This window comes from Gordionus sp. m RMFG-2023, chromosome 2 (genome assembly GCF_954871325.1).
Source record: "Gordionus sp. m RMFG-2023 chromosome 2, tfGorSpeb1-WG-v2, whole genome shotgun sequence".
NCBI lineage: Eukaryota > Metazoa > Nematomorpha > Gordioida > Chordodea > Parachordodidae > Gordionus > Gordionus sp. m RMFG-2023.
Window position 1 is genome coordinate 52,689,363 of NC_088776.1, and position 21,085 is coordinate 52,710,447.

Here is a 21,085-nt window from a genome sequence, read left to right on the forward strand (position 1 = left end):
AGCTCATATATAGGAGCCAACTGTAGCACCACTTTTGAGGTTTGCATGTCAATTAAATGACATTAATGTGCATTCATATATTGATAAACAAAGACTATCGGTCGAAGCGAAAACAAAATGACGCTAAATCTAACTCCTGAGTATTGACACTTTTAATTAATAAACCGCCAATCTAGTAGTATATACATCATTATCGCACTGCGGTAAGGCTCGGTCTTATGTAGTTCAAGTTTGACTTGGTCTTTAGAATCGATTCCGCGACTTGGTTAGACCTTTGAAAATCGGTTGGCCGAGGCCTTATTAGGTGAATTCATTTTTAATAGTGTTTAAATTTTTCTCGATTGCTTTAACAAAATTTTTTAGCTGAAACCCCAACCGAAGCCATTTTGTTTTTAAATATCGTCGCCTGTTGAATATTTTTAAAAATCAGAAATATTTATAAAATAAATAAAATTATATATACCAATATAAGGTTATAATATCATCAAGTTGTTAAGGTAGTGCATTATCTTCTATGGGTAGCTAATAGCGCACTACTTTTATTAAAATAGGTATTGAGTTTGCGCGCTAATTTTTAAAAATATAAACTATCCACAACTAGAGGGCGAAAACGTTCTTTATCACGTATCACGTAAACGCGAAAATTAAAATATAATTTTAAATTTTTTAAATTAATTTTGAAATTGAAATTTATATTTTCGAAATTTGTAAACCTAAATCAATTTGTATAAAAAATTTAAATTGTCGAAGCCAATGGATATTGAGGTAATAAGTTCGTGTGATACAGATATTGAAAACCTATAGCACTTTTTAATTCACTAAATATGCAGCAAACGATTATTAACCATTACCCTCAAGTGATAGTATACTAACTGATCACCGATCTAGACTTGGAGATGATAATATTGAAACGATTTTTATATTAAAATGTAATATAATAATAATAAAATAAATAATTATTTTTATTATTATTTATAGATGTTGATTTTTTTTGTATATATACACAAATAAAATACATTATAAATAAAAAAGATTTACTAGTAAAAAAAATTTTCAAAATAGAGGTAGCTAATAGGCCCCTATTTGGTTTTGACAGTAGCGAAAATGCCCCACCTTTTTTTGACAAATATCGTGAGCGAGCTCCTTTAAAATAGCGTTTACCAACACTGATATCATCATACTGAAAATATAGAAACTTAATTTTTAAAACTTCTTTCCTGTATAATTATTTTTTTTTAAAAGTGAAGATGGAATAATCCAATTCTCAGGTAACTATTTTCAGAACCGAAATCCTTATATTCTAAAACTATGTTTAAAAAAATAATAAGTATGTCTAAAATTATGTTTATTCTTTATGATTACACAATTTCTTTAATATATCTATATCATTATTTTTAAGGTAATAAAAAAAATAAATGACATATTTGAAAATATAATATTTAAATGGATAGGAAGCAATCTCGTTCAATAATTAAATAAACAGTTTTCTAATCAAGTAAGTTTTATCAAACAATCTGTGGCTATACCAAATTTACATTGACCAAAAAAAAGTTCCCGGAGATGCAATCATCACCCCTCTATAAAATTTATAAAACATATTCAAGTTATGTGTGATAGAATTTTGAGGCTAATTTTTTGGGTCTCTGTGGCGTATAAATCCATCTCAGCAATTGATTCTGGCTAATTCCTAAAAGGCACGAATAAAGCCAATACAGCGTCAGTCCCTTCAGAGTATAATAAAATATATTTTATAATAGTTATTTTAAATTATTAGTATTTTATTGAATTACTATCGACAAATATCTTGTGCGCCAAAATGATTTTTTTAAATATGATATATAGGGGAGGCCGGGGCTATTTCGGACATGGGGTAAATTCGGACAGCCTTCGCATTTAAAAACTATTTGACTTTGAGACTTGAATTATAATTAAATAGGTTTACATAAAAAAATTAATTTGTGAATTTCAAACACTTTGGAAAAATTTTAATGAAAAAAAAACTTGTAATGACTAGAAGTTTTAAAAAAAAGTTTGTTAGTTTTTTTTTTTGTTTAAAACTAATTCATTTAAGTTCCACGCATTAAAATTGATACTGTGAATAACTTTGCACCCTTAACAAATATGAAATAAAATTTCAAAGTTTATGAACAAGGATTTATTTGAGACTAATGGCCTTTATGTAGATACTGGGGATATATTATGATGGGGTAATTTCTTGAAATTATAAATGTTTTCATCATTTATTCATTTTTTTTATATAATTTTTTAAAATGCGATAATATACAAGGAAAAATAATCACAAGTTATTTACTTTTATAGATTATAACAAAATTTTAAAATTGCATGAAGACAAAGTATCTATTAGAACCATATCAAACATTATGTCCATTCCTAAATCAACAATTCAAGATAATTTATCTAAATCTAAAAGGCACAATGCTGGGCCCCCTGATTTATTTTGATACCATCTCCAAACAAAACAAAGGTATATACAAACCCTCGGGAGGAACTTTTGAGAGATTATATTCTTGAAACTGCAAAATTATATTTTGGTCTTTCTTCTAAAAAGGTTAACTTTTCTAATCAAATGAATTAAAATGCATTAATGACAATTTTAGCTATGCTTAATATCACTATTTTATTCCCCATTATAAAAATCGGAGTTTTAATCTTTCATATTAAAAGCTTTACCAAATTTGCTACAACAAAAATCATAATAAATTTATATGTTTAATTTCTATATTAGCAAATCTAACATTCATGAAAAAATATATGTGAATAAATTTAAAACCTTAGAAGATTTTCTAAATAATTTTCTAAATATATGTTATAACAAATTTACTCAAAGATAAAAATTAAAATGAAGATAAAAAATTATATAATCAATCTTTCATATTAAAAACTTTATTCAATTTGCTAAACAAATCATGAAAAATTTATATGTTTAATTTCTATACTAATTACCGAATATAATATTCAAATTATTTTATAAGATAGTATTTAGATTCATAAAAATAATATACGTGAATAAATTTAAAACCTTAAAAGATTTTCTAAATATATGTTATAACAAATTTATTTTATAGATTTATAATTAAAATCAAGATAATTAATATGTATTATACAATAAAAAAATTATAAAAATGATCCGAAATAACCCCGGTCTTCTTACCTAGTGTAGTTAAATCAAAAATTTTTAAATACAAATTATTTCGAATAATATAGATAAAAATTATTTATTTGCAAAATTCGAATCAAATATCAAATAAAGAATAATTCGTTTAGGTATAATTATAATATTGACAATGTTTTATTTATTCACAAAAACCGTGATTTGCCATGATTTAATATAAATTAATATATTAGGTGGCGTTGTCCTCTGCGTTTAAAACGCTTTCAATGTTAAAAGTTTTTTTTAAAGATAGAAGCGTTTTATCCTTAAATATTTTAAAAAAATATTTGTAAGAGCTGACCCAATTTTATGCAGTTAACTTTTCCTAATTCCCAACAAAGGCATTGATAGCATTTTCTATATCAATACCACCAAACCGAAAAGAAACAACATATTTTATGATTTTGCCAGTTTCCATTTCCGCCAAAACTGATTATTAAGTTACGATTATAAATACCTTTAACCTATTTTTTCTTCTTCGTAATACATGTTAATTCAACTGATTATGGTTGAATTCAAAGAATTTTTAATCACATAACCTGTCCGATTTGACAAAAAATAATTAAATTATAAACCATTTTTAATATATCTTAACTTTTGACCCATATCACCCATACCTTAAATTAATACCAACCCATATCTCTCTAACCTATAATCCTAAATATTTGTTTAACTTTAACTATATTTCACCCAATTAAAAAAATTTGCTTGAGGTGGATACCGCATAGAATTTTTTTAATGATTGATTTCGGATATGTAACCGATTGAAATTATTGGCCGTTAGCGCAAATATTTGTATCGGCGCGTGCCCGTATGATTCTAATATTCCTTAGAATTTATAAATTTCATTTAATTAAAGCAAAAAGTTTCTCACAAATTTACATAAAAATAATAATTTGTAAATATTTGTAGAATATAATGAAATAAGTGTGTAGAACATATTCGCAAAAAATAAATGAAATTTTACCGAGGGCGCTATTGAAGATATGTAAAACAAAACGCCAGCAGAGCAACGCGATATCCATTTAAGCAAAATGAGTCTGTTGTTAACGTCACTAAAAATTCCCCTTTTACCGATATGGGCAGATTTGTGTTCGGAACTTATGTCATTGATACCTGCGACTTTATCAAGAGGTGTAGTGAAACTTTGTTGTCTCCTGTACATCAACTTTTCATAATGATATATTTAAAAAAATCATAAAATCCTGTTGTTATGATCAATTCCAAAAAAAATGGCGGAGGAGATGATAAAAAGAAGACACAATCCAGAGTAATATTGCAATCATATGAGACTGTTAATAGGTTTTTACGAAATGGATAAAATGATGTGAATCCATAAAATATTCCTGAAATGGTATAAACTCATTATCTTGTTTTAACATAATTTTTAATCTTGATTCAAATTTTTTTAAACCATTATTTAGGCACATTTATTACATATTTAATCCATTTGCCAGGTGTGCAATGAACTTGGGTTTTTTAACACAATAAAATCTTCTCCTGATCTAAGATATTCATCTTTCAATTTTTGGATTATGGGAGAAATGTGTGGTTTTCACCATTAACTTTTACATTATCAATGTTTGTTGAGTTATACTCATTATGATTTTTTGTATTCTATCATTTCATAGCAAGGTTAACATAAACCTAATTAGTTTTTTACAAAAATTTGGGCTTGTACTAATGATTATTTTATATTTAAACTTTTTTATTATTATGATTTAAAAAGTATTGAAACTTACAACAAATTTTAATTAAATTTTATTCATTATAAAAATATAATTATATTTATAATCATAATCATTCATATCCTATTTAATTCATATATTCGATGTCACTTATAATTAGGGTTGCAAAATTACAGAAAAAAATAGGTTCAGAGAAAATACCTAGAAGAAAATGGGGAAAACCATGAAAAGTAGGGGAAAAAGGAGAAATTTTGATTTAAGTTTAAAATTAAAGTATGATTTTTTAAAGAAAATTTTAACATTCAATTAATGTGATAAGAATCTTTTTTATTATTATTTCCTGATGTTACCCAAAATCAATTAATGCAAATTTTGGAATCATTGGTAGTTATCAGATCAAAATGGGTACCAAAATAAGGTAAGTAGGGGAAATAAGGAGAAATTTTGATTTAAGTTTAAAATTAAATTATGATTTTTTAAAGAAAATCTTAACATTCAATTAATGTGATAAGAATCTTTTTTATTATTATTTCTTGATGTTACCCAAAATGAATTAATGCAAATATTGGAATCATTGGTAGTTATCAGATCAAAATGGGTACCAAAATAAGGTAGATTGGTACAGTCCTTAATATATTACCTATATTTGAAGAATTAATGACTGGTATTTAGAATAACAAAACTTTAATTATATCAAATATAATTGAACATTTTTACCTCAATTGCAAGAAGATTTGTTATAAATAATACAAATGGCAAGACATAGTATGGATCTGGAACACATAGATTTGTAAATGTCATCAAACCTTCATTTTGAAGTTGTTCCTGCACATATGTATCTTCAAAAAAAATTGTTATACTAAGAAAATTATTTTAAATCCTAACTTATTCATTAATTAATCAAAGGCATACTATTATATAAAATATACATCATTTTAAAATTTACTTGGTCCATTTATTGTTAAGCATCTTAAGGCAAAAGACATACTGACCCAAAATGGAAACTGCACTAAAGGATATAAGTAATTTTTGGCTGGATGGCAATTGTCTCTAATATATATTTGATTTAAGGCCTCTCTGAGCTTTATTTAAAATTTTAAAAGAAAATAAATTATACTTGCTTTATTATAAAAGAAAATCTTTGCTTGTTTGTACTCTAAATTTTTATCTTTAACTTCTATCCTTGTTTCATTTTTAAGATACGGTATTATCTCCTCTACTTCTTTGTTTATTACTGTCAATTTCTTGGCATTTTTAATTTGCAATATAGAAAAAGGAGTTGATACTGATAATCTAAACTTCATAATTTACTTTTAAAATAATATATAAATTTCACTTCAAGAGTAGGGAGGCAAAAAAAAGGCTACTCGACCATGTAACATTTAATAAATCATGAGTTAATATTAAATACTCTTGGCCGACTCTTATTGGGAGTAAATTTTCTATGCCCTCATAAAATAAAATCTTATGAGTCAAATGAATCTTTCTAAAATTATTTAATCTTTTAAAATTTATAAGCATCTGTACTTAACTAAAATTGGCATATTAACGAAAGTAAAATACTCTCCTAAGGTTCGGACTAAAGCATAACCTAAAAGCAAGGGGGGGGGGGGTGGATATTGTTTTTTCAAAAATCTTTATTGTACTTTAAATCCACCTACACTTCTACTATTTTATCTTAGTTTTGGTTATAATATCTGGTGATCAAAATAATTTTATTCTTTTATAATATCATAATGCTTTCGAACATATAAAATCAAATTCTTATATAAGCTAACATATTTACATACTGATATAACAAAAGAAATAAAAATCAAAAAATAACTGCATTATATAATACAAATAATATCAAGTAAAATTAACGATGACTTTAACTGAAATACTGCTTCAAACATAATAAATAGTTTCGAATTTAAATGATAAACTATTAACATGTACAAGAAATTTTTTTTTAACAGTTTCGAATATAAATGATAAAATAATTCTATATATAAAAAAAAATTATTATTATTATTTAACTGCTATGTTAGATTTTTAAAAAGGGTTTTCACTTTTTTATATAGAATTATAGTCAAATTTTGTAATTTTTCTTTCATTGTTTATTATACATTTTTAAGCGAGAAGGTGATGGAAGGTGAGAAGGGGGGGAGGGGGGGGGTATAGAAATAAATTTTTTCTTAGTTTTAATTCTTAAAGTGATATTTACGAGAACAGGCATATTTCGGAAGGGAAGATTTCCCATCGCACCCCTCCCCTAGCTACGCCTTTGACTAAAGTAAACCAAAAAAGGAAAATATAAAAGATAAGTGCACTATATTCACTCTTATTTAATCAGGATCTTGATTTTAATATATTCACTCACACTGTGCCAGAATTGGACCTGAGTAAAATTTAAAATTATCTTGTTTTCAAATACTAAATTATCCCTTTCAAGATAAATCTTTTTTAATATCTTCCAGTGCTTATAAATTTTTTTGATATAATGTATTTCATTCAGCTCAATATTTCTTGATCTTTTTCGCAATAGAATTGGACCCATCTATAACAGAATATGAGGCAAATCCTTTTCGAAAACATATATCTACCAATATAAAAAAAATTTAGCCTCCTGAATTTTAGATAATGGTAATCCTTACTTATATATTTAAGAGAATAACTTAAATATTTATCAATATTCTACTACCAACTATAAAAAATCGCCAATATAAAAGGTATTTTTTATATTATGAATCAAAACGCACCCTTTATTTAAGATTAATGTTTGGCATGAATATGAGTCGCTGATAAAATGCCGCCTATTAAATAACATTTAAAAGTGAAAAATGAGGACCATGATTGTGTGCAATATAGATTGGGTCGATGTTTATATATTATAAAATAACTATTTTTATAGCTATATTTTGCCCTATTTCACCTAAAAAATTAATTGATAATAATGCAATATAACCTTATCCGCTTTGAAAAATTTGAAGCAAATTGCTCCGTTACCCTCCCCCTCCCCTTCCACATCCTCCTCTCGTTTAATCGTTGATCAGACCTATTCAAAATTAGGGTTCAAATGTAAAAAAATAGTTATATCAAATCGGTTGGGTGACATTTTTTCAGATAAGCTAAAACCTTCAAATATAGGTACAACTGTATAAAGCTAATTTATTTGATATTACAAAGTTATATGTTTTATAATTAGGATATCTATTTAAGATGACTACTATCATATGATTTATTTTAAAATACGGTAATATAATCAAATTTAAATAATATATTTAAATATTTTTAAGAAAAAATGTGTCAACCCTCCCCCTTTCTTCCAATGCCAATATCTACCCCATCAACAAGATTCGGGTCTACATCTATATAGAACCGTTATTCATTTAACTTTATCTTTTAATATATGGATGTGATGGCTGGTTCATATAACTAGCAAAAAATTTTTTATTTTATTATATACAATACTAAGTTATTGCAGTTGGGACTAATAAATTATGCAGGATGGAAAAAATTTGGAAAAAGTATTTAATCAATTTCAGTTATTTTTTAATATTATATTTAAACGATTTAAATCTATATCTATTTTTTTATAGTTTGTTAGGCAGCATCTACATGAACGGTGGAAGGGGACGGGGGGTTAGAAACAGTCTGCATCAGTGGGGGAGGGGGGGGGGGTGTAGGTACCTTTAAGGGGGGGGGGTATAGGATAAATTTATTGGGGAGTTATCTATTAAATTTTTAAGATGATATAGGAAAAAATGTATTGCTATAAATATTAATATTTTTAGACCTATCATAATACAATATTGATAATCATCGACCATATCTATATATTGCATATAATATACATTATTTCCCAGATAAAACTTTTTATGTAATTTAAAAGGGTTAGACATTCTCAACACTCATATTCATGCCAACTATATACTATAATAATGCATTCATTGTAAATGAGGGGGTTTTGAATTTTTCTTCTAAAAAAGAACTCTTTTACATTCACAATATTTTGATGGATGGTACTAGAGCATTAATAATTTAAGTTATTCTTTATAAAATTTATTAAAGGGCATTATGATTAAAAAGGTTTAATTAATAATGTGGGAATTAGAGGGACAGGTAAATTTTTTCTAAAAATATTTCGAGTTCGGGCAGAACTTTTTTGAAATAATTTAGGGACGGGCTTGAAAAATTAAGCCCGATGCAGATCACTAGTGAGAATATCGCAGTCGAAGACGGCGAAATTTTTTTGGGGGAGTAGATAGAGCTATTTAAGTGGTGTTTGCAACCAGTGAAAATACTGTCATGTAGACGTTGTTGGTAGACCATGATTTACTCATATTGAATGCAAATCAAAGATACATGACATATATTTCTACTTATTTATATAACCATACCATATTTCTTACGTTCTTTTTGCCATTGTATTTCATTAAATTTTTTTATGATATATTTAGGCTATATTATGACAAAATTATTTTTATTTAAAATAATCACATTCAGCGTATACTATATATGATTTCCAGAAAATTGTCCTCCAGAGATGGCCACTTTTTTAAAATAAGTTTCATTAAAAAAAAACAATATACATATTATAGTATTTTTCTAACGATTTTTTTTTATACATTCAATTTCAAAAATTTATTTTATTAACAAATTTGTACGCAAACTAACGTGTTATTTAACATCAAATAAATATATAAATTATTATTATCATATATTTTTTATTTATTTAAAAAGGAATAAGATTTTTTTTTTAAAAAAAGAGGTTGAGTAGATTCGTATTTTGTGAGTTTAAAGTATCATTTCATTTTAAGTAATCATTGCCTTGTAAATATTAAAATTGAGCTAAGTTTTCTATAAAAAATTACTTTAATTTTTTAGAAAAAGATGGTTTTTTTTTAAAAAAAATAGGTTTTATTGAAATAATATAAGCTAAATTCTGATATAAAAAAGATTTGTTTGACATTTAAATATAGATTTCAATTTTTATATAAAAAAAATAGACTTAAATGATAGATAAAAAAAATAATGTATAATAATAATAAAGAAGTTAATACTTATTTTTAGACATTTTTTAATAACATGTATGACAAGAATGAATTTGCGATGGTTTGAATAAAATGATAAATGTTATTTAAAAAAAATATGATTGTTAACTAGTGGAATAAAATATTATAATAAAAAGTGTTAATTATTGTATATGTATAATTAGTTTGCGACAAATTCATATAATTTACATGTGATATATATATATATGTATGCACATTCAAACAAAAAAATAAAATCACATCTTTTTTTTAAGAAATAAAAAATATCACCAATTTATAATCGTTTCCAAAGACTATTAACACTGGCTATAAAATAAACGTCGTTTATTATTCGTGTTATTATAGTTGAAGATTTATCTATTTTTTGAGAAATTTGTTTTATTTGAGATTCGAAAAAATATGTTATATTCGATGTTTTTAAAGTTCGGTTATCATATGCGAAGAAGATGATTTGTCACCGGGTTTGGCTTGATGAGTGGGGGTTTCTTTTTTTTGACCGGAAGTGAAAGAGGTTCCAATAGGACGATATTTTAATACCTTTTAAAAAAATTTAACGAATTTTATGATTTTATTTTTTCATTTACAGCATGTAACAATAATTTTATCTAAATTTTATAAACGATGAATAATTGTTTTGAAATAAAAATACATTTAAAGTACCTTAATACCAGGCTGGTCATTATCGGGCAGTATGACGGTGGCAGAAGAGGAGGTGGGACTTTTGGGAAGGAAAGTCAAAAGATTTCTCTTAGGTGATATTGTGGATTCTTCCTGCCTTTGATCCAATAGTCGCAAAGGGGACAACGGTTGTTGGGAATTAATTTCGACACTTTTGCTAAATTTTGCGATCGTACTAGTTGTTTGCCCCTCGGTACTATCAAAATTTTTTTTAAAAAGGGAATAATATTATAATGACATATTTTATATCTCGAGCATATGTAGCATAGAAAACAGTTTTGAAATTGATTGGTATAACTTGGCTTGCCAAAAAAACAACCTATCAAAAGAAACTTCTTTATTTAGTTATCCAACAGTCAATGTATTTTTTACAATAAACATTAAATTATCTGAAAGTAAAAAATACGAGCCCTAACTTGTGATATTATTTTGCAAAAAAAGCCGTCATTATTAATTAGATTTATAAGGAAATAAAACCCCAAAATTTTCAATGAAAATGCTAATAAAATCAATATTTTGATATCAAGAAGATTCATTCATGAAGTTTATATAAAAATTTTAATGTTAATTCTAGTTTAAATTAATTTAATATTTACCCATTTATATTAAACATATTGATAATTATCTTTATAAAAAAATGAAAAAATACTTTTTAGTCAATACAATAACTGTTTCAACAATAATTTATTAGTGAATTTCATATAGGAAAAAAATATTCTATGTTCAATTTTTCTAGGGGTTTATATTCCTACAGGGCATGTATTATAATATTATTTTATTTTAAAAATATAGATTTAAATTTTTTTTAAAAAAAGGAAATGATTTAATCAAATTAATTGTCTATATATTTTTATTTTTATAAAAAAAATCATGTCAACCCTAAAAATTATTATTGTGGATTAACAAAGATAGTGAATAAATTTTTAATACATTGATCCTCTTGATTAATGTTTTAAAATAAAATCTTTTACTATTAACGTAATCAATTTAAGGCCAAGATTTCGGACTCGAGGCTTTGAAAAGAATTTTAAATTTGCTCCAAATTCACTTATATCGGATATAATATTTTACTCATTTGCATCATCGTTTGTGCCTTGGTCCTTGGGATTGAGACCATGAGCTGTAGCAGAAAAAGAACCTCTGAGAGGCCTGAAAGATGTTCCTTTGATGATGAGATCTCCGAAGCCTTGTTCGTGGGCAAAAGCGTACCCGGTTCTAATGCTGGCCCGACCTGGCCCGGTACGACTCGAACCGGTACGCGGCAAATCGGCCTTAAACCCGCCTACATTATAGAAGTGGGGAGGAGGAAACAGCCCTAGAGGAAAGGAAGAGAAAAATTTGTGCGTGGTAACGTGTTTATCTTGTTGTGATCGTAATCGCGAGGCCTTTTTCTGTTGCATACGCTTATGTGAGTTGTAAATGCGTTGAGCATAGCGAATGCGATCGGATAAATTAGGTCGAGTGTCACAAAAAAATACGCGAATAGCCAGCACCGGTAAGATTCTAATGAAATGGATGATTTTAAAAAAAAATGACAGATCCAAAAAATATATCACATAAATAATTGAACGTTCAACAGATCAGGAAAGAGTAGAATTTACATTTAATCATTAATAATATATTATAATATTGAATAGTAAATATCACTTAAACATATTATGAATTAAACGAAAAAAGTCTCATAATTTTTTTTTATTATAATTATTTAAAGATTAAAAGAATTATTTTCTTTTTTAAATTTTACAAAATAGCAACGGTTAGCATGATAGTGAACCAAAACTTGGGCTGACCCGTGGCCGCTAGCATAACGCCTACGTATGTCCTATTGAAAATTGGGCTGTACATGAGAAAATGCATTGCCAGGTAGAATATTATGCTGCCCCATATAACAAAGTGGTTGAAACCGGTCCAGTAGGTAGTGTCCAACCCAGCCTTTTTACGAAAAAAATAATTATATATATATATATATACAAATTTTAACGTGAAAAAAAAATGGTTTTTCTTAAATGTTCAATATAATATATTATAAATTATTTCTTACTTGTAAACTAACGGTAAATATGAGGGAAGTGGAAACAACGATTCCGAAAACGAAAAGTCCCGTCTCCTTACCTTGGCTAGACATCCCATCTAAAAATGCGAAATATCTTCCCATGTTGTTGTTTTTTGTTTAAATAATTAAAATTATTAGTAAACACTAAAAAAAATGAATTCGAAAACTTTTAAAACTTTATCGAAAAAAAAAGATATAAGACTTTTTTTTAAAAAAAAAGATATAAGACTTTTTTTTAAAAAAAAGGCGGTTGTTAGGAGTATCGACAAAAGTAGATTTAGTTCCATCAGGTTCGGTTTTGGTTCAGAAAAGTCAATCAAAGTTTTGCATATATGTTAATAGTGTCGATCAAAATTTATAAGTAACAATGAAAAAATTTAAAATTTTATATGGAAAAGCTAGTAAATAATATTAAAGTATGTTATTTTTCGTATTTTATTCTCGTTTTTTTTTCTCCGTTTTTAAAATAATTGAAGATTTCAGATATGTTTCATAATTTTATAAATTTGCGAAAATTCATAAATTTTAAGATTTTTTTCAAAACATTTTGGACCCAACCTAAAAAAGATCTAAATTAAAAACCCATTTTATTAAAAAAAGATATTATATAATATTTCATTCAAACTATGCTAAAGCAAAATACATTCTAATTTCATATTTGTTTATCTTAATATATGAAATTATGTGTTATTATATTCTATTTTTATAATTAATTTTGTATAAAATTATTTGACAAATTTTAATTTTATAATCCTAATGAGTTAGGTGTTAAGTTCAAGATAAATATTCTCTGAATACGATTTCCAGCTCCGGGTTCGATCCGAACCCCGGTTTTTTAAAATAAAAAATTCAAAAAGAAGCTCAAACTTTTAAAAAAAATTATTATTTTGTAAAATTTTCAAAACTTTAATGTTAGTTCTTCTTTTCAAAGTTTAAAAACTTTTGTAAGAAGTTTTGGACACGCAGCCTAAATAAAAAAAATTAAGCATTCGTTTTATTTTCAACCAGGATTTAAGATCGCGTTAATTATAAGCATTTTAATTTTCAATGTTTATGAGGAATATCATTTTGAAAAAGTAACCATTAAAAAATATATCTTTATTTGAAATGGTTTTTTCATAAAATAGTTCATATAAATGATTATTTCCTAAGCCAATGACCCTTTTACCTCCCTAAGAAATTTTTCCCCAGTCACCTCCTATCAATTTCGTTAAAACGATTGTTTATAACTACCCATCAATTTCAATGATCTTGTGTCATAACCCCCCCCCCCCCCCGATCTAATAAGCATTTCAAAATTTTTGTTAAATCGAAAGATTTTTCAAAAATTTTGGCTGGGAGTTTTTTTAGTTTAAAATTTTAAACACAAACGATCTTGAAAATATATATATAAAAGGGATATGTCAAGTTATTAAAACCATGACCAGTCTGCAAATAGCTATATTGAAAAATATAACTTGATAAACAACAAGCTTTGAAAAGTCATAGTAGTTCAGTGCCGGCATTGTATTTATATTTGGCAGATCATGGTATCCCAACAAAACAATGTCAATTTATTTGCTGAAATAAATTTAGGAGTAGTGCATGCACATTAGTAAAATCACACGAATAACGAGCCAATCTTTTTTTTTACTGGGGTGAATTTGACATTAAAACGTTGTTCACTATGTGCATAGGATATATAGTATATTACCGCCATTTCATTTTAATAAAATTCGACCAATCAAATCATGGTCGTTATTAATCCAGGTTGAATTTTTCTTCAATGGGGCTATTTGCTGAATGATCAACTTTAAGCTACTATCAGGATATTAAATTTCGCGGAAGTCAAAAAAAAAAAATAAATATTAAAATTACGGAATAATGAACAAGATAAAGGAAGTGACTATGCCGTGGAGAATGCTTTGAGCAAATATTTTCTTGTTGAAAAGTTTGTTACCCAAGCTGGAGCGGTAGAGTTGAGGATACCTCAGGCACATTTCCTCGTCTACGTCCTTATTTGAAAAAAAAAATGTATCGAGTGAAAATAACCCAAATTTGCGCGATAAATAAAAAAAAAATCTAAGCAGTTAAGCCCGTTCCTTCCCATCCCATCATTTCAAATCGCGTTCCCTTTATCTTTAATTCATCCGATTATTATACTTTGCTATATATTTAAAATTTATCGCATTTTATTAAAATTTATGCCACGTTTAAATCTCACAAAACCGATTATCATTCTATCCTCTTTTTTTTCTAAACTCACTTTCATAATATAGCATTTTATGAATACGGAATTTTACTGAAACCGAACCCGTACCTTTTTTAAAATTGGAGGGAATGTCAAAAAAATATATTAAAATTTTTTTAAATAATATTCTTTATATTCCGTGAAAAATAAATTAAAAATTTTTTGTGGAATTATTTTTTTTTCTTTTTCTCTCATCATTTTCAAAAATTTTCTGGTTTTTATTACTTCCATTTTAATAGCTAATAACTAGTTTTAACTTATATCAAATTTTAGAAAGTGAAATATTGCGTATTTTATTAATAGTAGGTAATAATATTTTATTATAAATGATAATTTATTATAATAGGAATACGTTGCTTATCTTGTTTTACATTCATTTTTTATATATATAATTTTTTTTAATATTAAATATAAATGTAAACGATATTGTAAAATTTATATTATAACAAAACCTGTTCGAAAAAGGCTAAAGCCAAGACGGGCAACGATGTATAAAAGAGGTTGTAAAACGAAATGAACCAAGGATCAAATAGTGACTGTTTTTTAAAAAAAATATAAATCTTTATTTATTTAATAAAATATTATGTTAAATTTTTAAAGAAAACGAATATTTCGATATTATTTTAATTTGTTTGTGATTTGTCAAACGAAATATATAAGTGAATAAAAAGTTTAAGTTTTCAAATTCAAATAATTAATCTCGAAAAACGCTGTCAACCAATTTTTTTTATATGATTCTATAAAACCTGAGCGGAAAAGCCGCAAAAGAATCCGTACCAAAAACTGCAAAGCGTGAAAGCGAAGTTTTTGTAGAAGAAGTAACGCAAAAATTTCGTCATCCTAAAGTAGGACCACCTACCGTGAACCAATATAAGTCTCTCGAGAAATCGGAACTGAGCTATGGCGAAATCCGCCGCCAACACGGCTTGCCTACCTTCGAGCCCGCTTATGCCTACACCTGTTTTTTTTACATTTGAAGAATTTTTTTAAAATGCTATATGCGATTCTAACTCATCGAAATTAAATCGGTCATATCGACATTTTCTCGGACTCGGTCGAATTTTAACTTTTGGACCAGATCGAACCTGAAAAATAAAACCGATGTAGGACTCAGAAACACAATTGTTCTAACTTAATTTTTCCTTATTATACAAGAAAATTATGTTTATAATTTAGGGATGAGAAAACCCCAAACGAAAAAAACAAAACTTTGTTTTTGTTCTGTTTTTTTTATTTTAAAATTATTATTACAATTCTTATGGAAAATATTCAACCAATATTTTTCTTTGCAAATATCCACAATCATTTTTATAATTTGTCAAATTGAGTATTATAAAACAAAATAACATATTTTTTTTTAAATTTTTTACAAAGCCCTCTCTTCCATGCAAAAATGGCGAGATTGGTTTTCGTCCCCCATCCCTCCACTCTCTTGTTGTTTTTATCTCCTCGAGATTAAGTGATTCAAGTTTAATACCTACCAGTCATTATCTTGATCTAGAAAGCGCTATTCACACCTGAGTAAATAATTGTCAACCTGGCATTAGCAGACCCACATCAAACCTTCAGAAAGCCTGAGATACTCCTCTAGTTTCTCACTCAGTTGATTTCTACTTATCGAGTGATTCATTAGAAAATCCAGCTATTCTAAATTCTATATCGGGTTACGAATGACTATCAGCTAAAAATTTTGGTTTACAAATAAAGAACTTCGTATAGATATTTGGCTTCGTCTCGTATCTAGCTTCATTTCCATTAATTGTTCCTTACCATCTCCAACCTTACATTGCAGATATTCCCCTCCCAAGGCATAGAAATATTAATAACTTAATCTCAAGAGCTCTTAAAAAGGTTAAAATTCCAAATACCCTAAACCCAATCATTTATGCTCGCAATAAAACCCGATGGTATAAACCTATTACCTTGGTCTTAAGGTCTTCCAGTTGCCTGAGATTACACATACATTCCAACAGAAATTAGTTACAAAAATCTTGAAAATAAATAAACATCCTTAAATATATCACATTATAAAATTAAACCAAATAAGTGGCGATCATAATGAAAACTTCCATTTAAAAGCCATTACGATGGCTATTCATCAAAGTAATTAAATTTCTATTCATGGTTTCATAGCAATGCAAGTAAACCGGTTTATTACCTAATTTAAAAAAAAAAATTAATTCATATATTTTATATATATATTATATCTTTATAGTGGTAAATTGTTTTTTTTATATGATCTTTAAAATGTACTTATAAAAAAATATATTTAATTAAAATGACATTTTATGCCTGATTTTTGTTTCTGTAATTTATGTTTAAAAAAAAATCGTCTCATCGAGTAAAATTTCCGCTAATGGATCATTGGTTTGCAATATCGAAGATATAAGATTGAACTGCTGATAATTTAGAATAGTATTTTCGTCAATAAAATGTGTGGAATGGTATCTTCCTTCGTTCCTTGTTACTTTAAGAAGACTCCATAACAATAACCAATTTCGGGAGAAGAAGAAAACGATCCAGCAAACATTTTCAATCAATAATATGCTGCTGCCGTTGTAAATAGATTCGTGAATCTCTAGCTAACATATAGTAGAACAACGATTAAAAAAAATAAAAACAATTCTGAAAATAATAGCACGGAAATAAGAGGAACCAACTTGATTCACTCTTAGTATTCTAGATTTAAAAACCCAGTCCAACTCTTCCATATAGTATAGGGATCATTTTCATGAAAAATCAATTTGGCGACAATGACATTTGAAAACGAAGGAAATTTCGCATTATGGGTTATTGTAGAGAGTTTAACTTAAACAATTATCAAATGTTTTAAAGCCCTAACTCAAATAGATTAGATGTTTTTTTTTAAAATTGATTTATATATATTTTACAACATATTATATAACCAACACACGAAGTTTTATTAATTTAAAATAGGGTATCGTTCATATCAATGGTCGCTTTGATATGGAATCGCCCACAAATATTAGGAAAATTTTAAATGGCAGATATCACATATGACTAATTTGTTTAAAACAAAAGAATATAATGTTTTTTTGTGTCTATTACACTTTATTTTTTGAAATGGATACTTTGAGTTATTTGTTACCTTATCTGTTATTCTTATTTTTTTCCCTCCTTAAATTAATACCTTCTATATAAATATTTAACACATAGAATTATTTACAACGAATATGTTTAGCCTCCTCGGAGAAAGCAAGATATTCGGTGTAGGCAGGCAATTGGTTAAAATACCAAAATGATAATAAATAGCCACAATACCATTTTATTACTTCATTTTCTGCTCTCATTCCTCTCTCTCTCTCTCGTTTACAAGTTATTTATCACCTATATTGGCCGTCCTAATCATGCTGACATCGTTTGCCCCGTCGCCTATGGCCAGCGTGGTGACTTGCTTACGCCTTCGCACTACGTCGACTACCATAGCCTTTTGAAGGGGCGTGACGCGACAACATATCACGGCCATAGCAGCGCTGCCTAACTCTATAAATTCGGCCTCCAGTCGTGGATCTAGAGCGTGAACCTTAAGTGAGCAAAAATTAAACATTGTTAAAATTTCTGTTGAAAATTAATTTCCCAGACTAAAATGTGAAGATACACCCATACTAAAACTCTATGTAATAGCTCAACTTTTATAAAGAGTGGGTCTTGGTTCATCCAAAACACGACGGCTCTGAAGGTTCGGTTTCATATCCCAGAAAAATAACAACCAATTTTAATTAATTTTTCGAAATAATATAATCAAGAGGTTGAAACCCAATATGGATAAATCTGTTTTATGAACCCGAACTCTTTCCAACCTTATTATCTTTAATCCAACAAAACATAAGGGTTTGAACGCTACATATGTGATTTCTTTTATAAGCGAAAAAAAAAATTTAATTAATTTATTTGAATTCATTATCTTATTCTTTTTTTCTAAAATGCAAGGATTATATTTGAATTCTTATTTTACTAAGTCAAATATTTTTTTTTGTATTATCTAAACTGGTGGTCACCTATCCAAACCAATGGCATATAATACTTGCCTAGATTGACGATTCATTCATTAAAATGTATTATGAAGTGTCGTTGATAAGCAAATCAGCTGGTGATACGCCATTTAAATTGTTTATATGAGAATGTAAAATGTGTGCAACCAGCTGATCTGTATATTGGATACACATTTATCGTCAGTCTTGTTATTATCATACATCGGCCCAAAATGAGATTGCGTGAAGGAATAACGCAAAATATGTAGGCCTTTTTCATTTTTTCTATTAAAATTTTTTGAGTTTGATATATCCACAAGTAGTATAAAAGAAAATGGTATAAGGTCTAATTTAAAATTGATTTTACCAAACTATGGCCGCTTATGACTAGAGCGAAAATGGCAGGTTTTTGGTAACTATGGCCCTGATTTATGACAGATGGCGGGCTATCCAATCTCCCACTTCCATCTCTGACTGATATGTCTTCATCCTTAATGGACTCCTCTTCCTTGGAGGAGTAAGGTGGAGAGCTCGGTGTTGGAAGGAAAGGAGAATCGTAATTAAAAACGGAGCGTTCTTCGGGAATTGATTGATTAGCGGGTGGGACGGGAGAGGAGCGGGCGGGATATCTTAAGCGAGATTCGTAAGGGCTTACAGGCGATTTTCGACCTCCGACTGCCCCTGTGCTATTGTTTTCCGGTCTTAAGGCACCGCCGTTGTTAGAAGGGTCGGCATTGTGATTGAGGTTTGGCTAGGGAACAAATAAATTTTTTAATCATAATAAAGGAGATTTATAAAGTAGTAAAATTTTGTTCTATAAATCGAAATTAAAATCGAAATTAAAATCAAAATTAGGAAATACACCCATTCCTTTTTTAAAAAATTTTAATTCCTTCGTTTTCACTGAATCTCCTTCATTTTCTTTTCTTTCTTTCTTTCTTTCTTTGTAATCAATAAATATCACTACTTTGCGTGGTGGGTGATCGATTATATCGTTATTATTGTTATTTTGGTTGAATCGATGGTAAAGGGAGGTATCCGAATGAGGCGGAGTAACGCTAACGTCTATTCGCATGCCCTCTATCTCGGGCTGTCGTAAGCCGGTAGGTCCACTCATAGTATTCCCATTTCCACCTTTCTTCAGATATTCGTATCAGTTGAGATATACATTAAAATAAGTATTTTAAAGAAAAATAAAATTTTGATAGCCACATTTTAATCTAAAATTATCCTTAATTTTAAATGACACGATACGCACCAATTTCTTTCTACCTCGAACGGCACTAACCTTGCATTCCAGTTAGTTAGCCTATAATTGTGAATGCAGGATAATATTCTAAAAATGACGCTATTTTAGTTTGAATGCCAAAAAAATGGATTGCTAGTGGTCCTAGTTTGAGTCATCAACTTTATAATTAATAAAAAAGGTAATTCATTTGATATTTTTAATTAACCCTTAAAAATGAATACGGATAATTTTATAAAGAGTTAAGTTGCCTTAAAATTCTTCTTAAAAGTTTATTCACCCAATTTATTCAATTTTTTTTTTTAAAAAAACAAAATTTCTTTGAATGCCTAATCTAGTTGCATTTTATTCTAAAAAAAAATACTAGTTATTAATTTTTCTTTTAAATGTTGCAGTCATAGTATATGCCTTAACAACCAATTTAGCGCGATTGTATTCGTACTATGGCTGTGCCCGCCGATATTATAGACTCGAGCCGATATTTTTTAAAAAACCGAACCGATATTATAATTGTTTTTAGTATTTATTTTTAATATTATGATATAAAGTTTCTCAAAAAAAAAACTAAACATAATTATATTTTAAAATAATAAGTTGTATTTTTTCTGTTTAGGAGGCCAGCTAATGGATTAGAACCCAAGAAATTATTTTTTTTTCTAAAACAAATAAAAATACTAGGGCTGTGCCGATACTAAATATCGGATCGGATCGGCACGGGTATTTAGAGTTTTACCTATAAAAACCGATCCGATCCGATCTTTTTACTTTTCTTTTTTTGTTATTTTATGTATATTTATTTTTCATTAATAATATTTTCTAAATAATATTTTTAAACAATGCAAATGCACAACACCTCTTAAATTTTATTTATTTTTTAAAATAGATTTATAGTATTTTAAAAGTTTTTTTTTATAAAAATGGAAAGGAACACCCAATTATTAATTTTAAATCTTTTTAAATAATGCCATTTTATTATTTATACTTTAATAT

The 21,085-nt window shown here is 27.5% G+C and overlaps 2 protein-coding genes and 1 long non-coding RNA gene across 4 annotated transcripts in view; all 3 read right to left on the bottom strand.

Annotated features, from left to right (window-relative positions):
• Positions 1 to 1,457: 1,457 nt before the first annotated feature.
• LOC135924780 (cytochrome c oxidase assembly protein COX18, mitochondrial-like) lies at positions 1,458 to 6,395 on the bottom strand. Of its 2 annotated transcripts, XM_065459887.1 has the most exons (6): positions 6,197 to 6,395; positions 5,982 to 6,153; positions 5,807 to 5,942; positions 5,578 to 5,699; positions 4,140 to 4,340; positions 1,458 to 1,724 (listed from the first exon to the last, which is right to left on the bottom strand). In XM_065459887.1, exons 1-6 carry the CDS (start codon positions 6,379 to 6,381, stop codon positions 1,605 to 1,607), a joined length of 936 nt encoding a protein of 311 aa, XP_065315959.1. In that variant the 5' UTR covers positions 6,382 to 6,395; the 3' UTR covers positions 1,458 to 1,604. The 2 variants fall into 2 exon arrangements, with proteins under 2 accessions (XP_065315959.1, XP_065315960.1); XM_065459888.1 differs by lacking the exon at positions 6,197 to 6,395 and having other exon boundaries at positions 5,807 to 5,937; positions 5,978 to 6,097.
• Positions 6,396 to 9,308: 2,913 nt separating this feature from the next.
• The window catches only part of LOC135924082 (phospholipid-transporting ATPase ID-like), a 48,660-nt gene continuing 36,883 nt past the window's right edge, over positions 9,309 to 21,085 (bottom strand). Inside the window, exons 22-32 of the mRNA XM_065459130.1 lie at positions 19,817 to 19,987; positions 19,217 to 19,600; positions 18,206 to 18,401; positions 15,604 to 15,815; positions 15,310 to 15,393; positions 14,485 to 14,621; positions 12,616 to 12,721; positions 12,319 to 12,506; positions 11,646 to 12,077; positions 10,557 to 10,770; positions 9,309 to 10,433 (exon numbers count right to left, since the gene is read on the bottom strand). Coding sequence (XP_065315202.1) covers positions 10,314 to 10,433; positions 10,557 to 10,770; positions 11,646 to 12,077; positions 12,319 to 12,506; positions 12,616 to 12,721; positions 14,485 to 14,621; positions 15,310 to 15,393; positions 15,604 to 15,815; positions 18,206 to 18,401; positions 19,217 to 19,600; positions 19,817 to 19,987 — 2,244 coding nt within the window. The 3' untranslated portion in view covers positions 9,309 to 10,313. The remainder of the gene's footprint in view (positions 10,434 to 10,556; positions 10,771 to 11,645; positions 12,078 to 12,318; positions 12,507 to 12,615; positions 12,722 to 14,484; positions 14,622 to 15,309; positions 15,394 to 15,603; positions 15,816 to 18,205; positions 18,402 to 19,216; positions 19,601 to 19,816; positions 19,988 to 21,085) is intronic.
• Positions 16,160 to 17,010, bottom strand: LOC135924932 (uncharacterized). The gene is made up of 3 exons (XR_010571452.1): positions 16,897 to 17,010; positions 16,780 to 16,847; positions 16,160 to 16,538 (listed from the first exon to the last, which is right to left on the bottom strand). It is a non-coding gene; the product is annotated as an uncharacterized LOC135924932 (long non-coding RNA).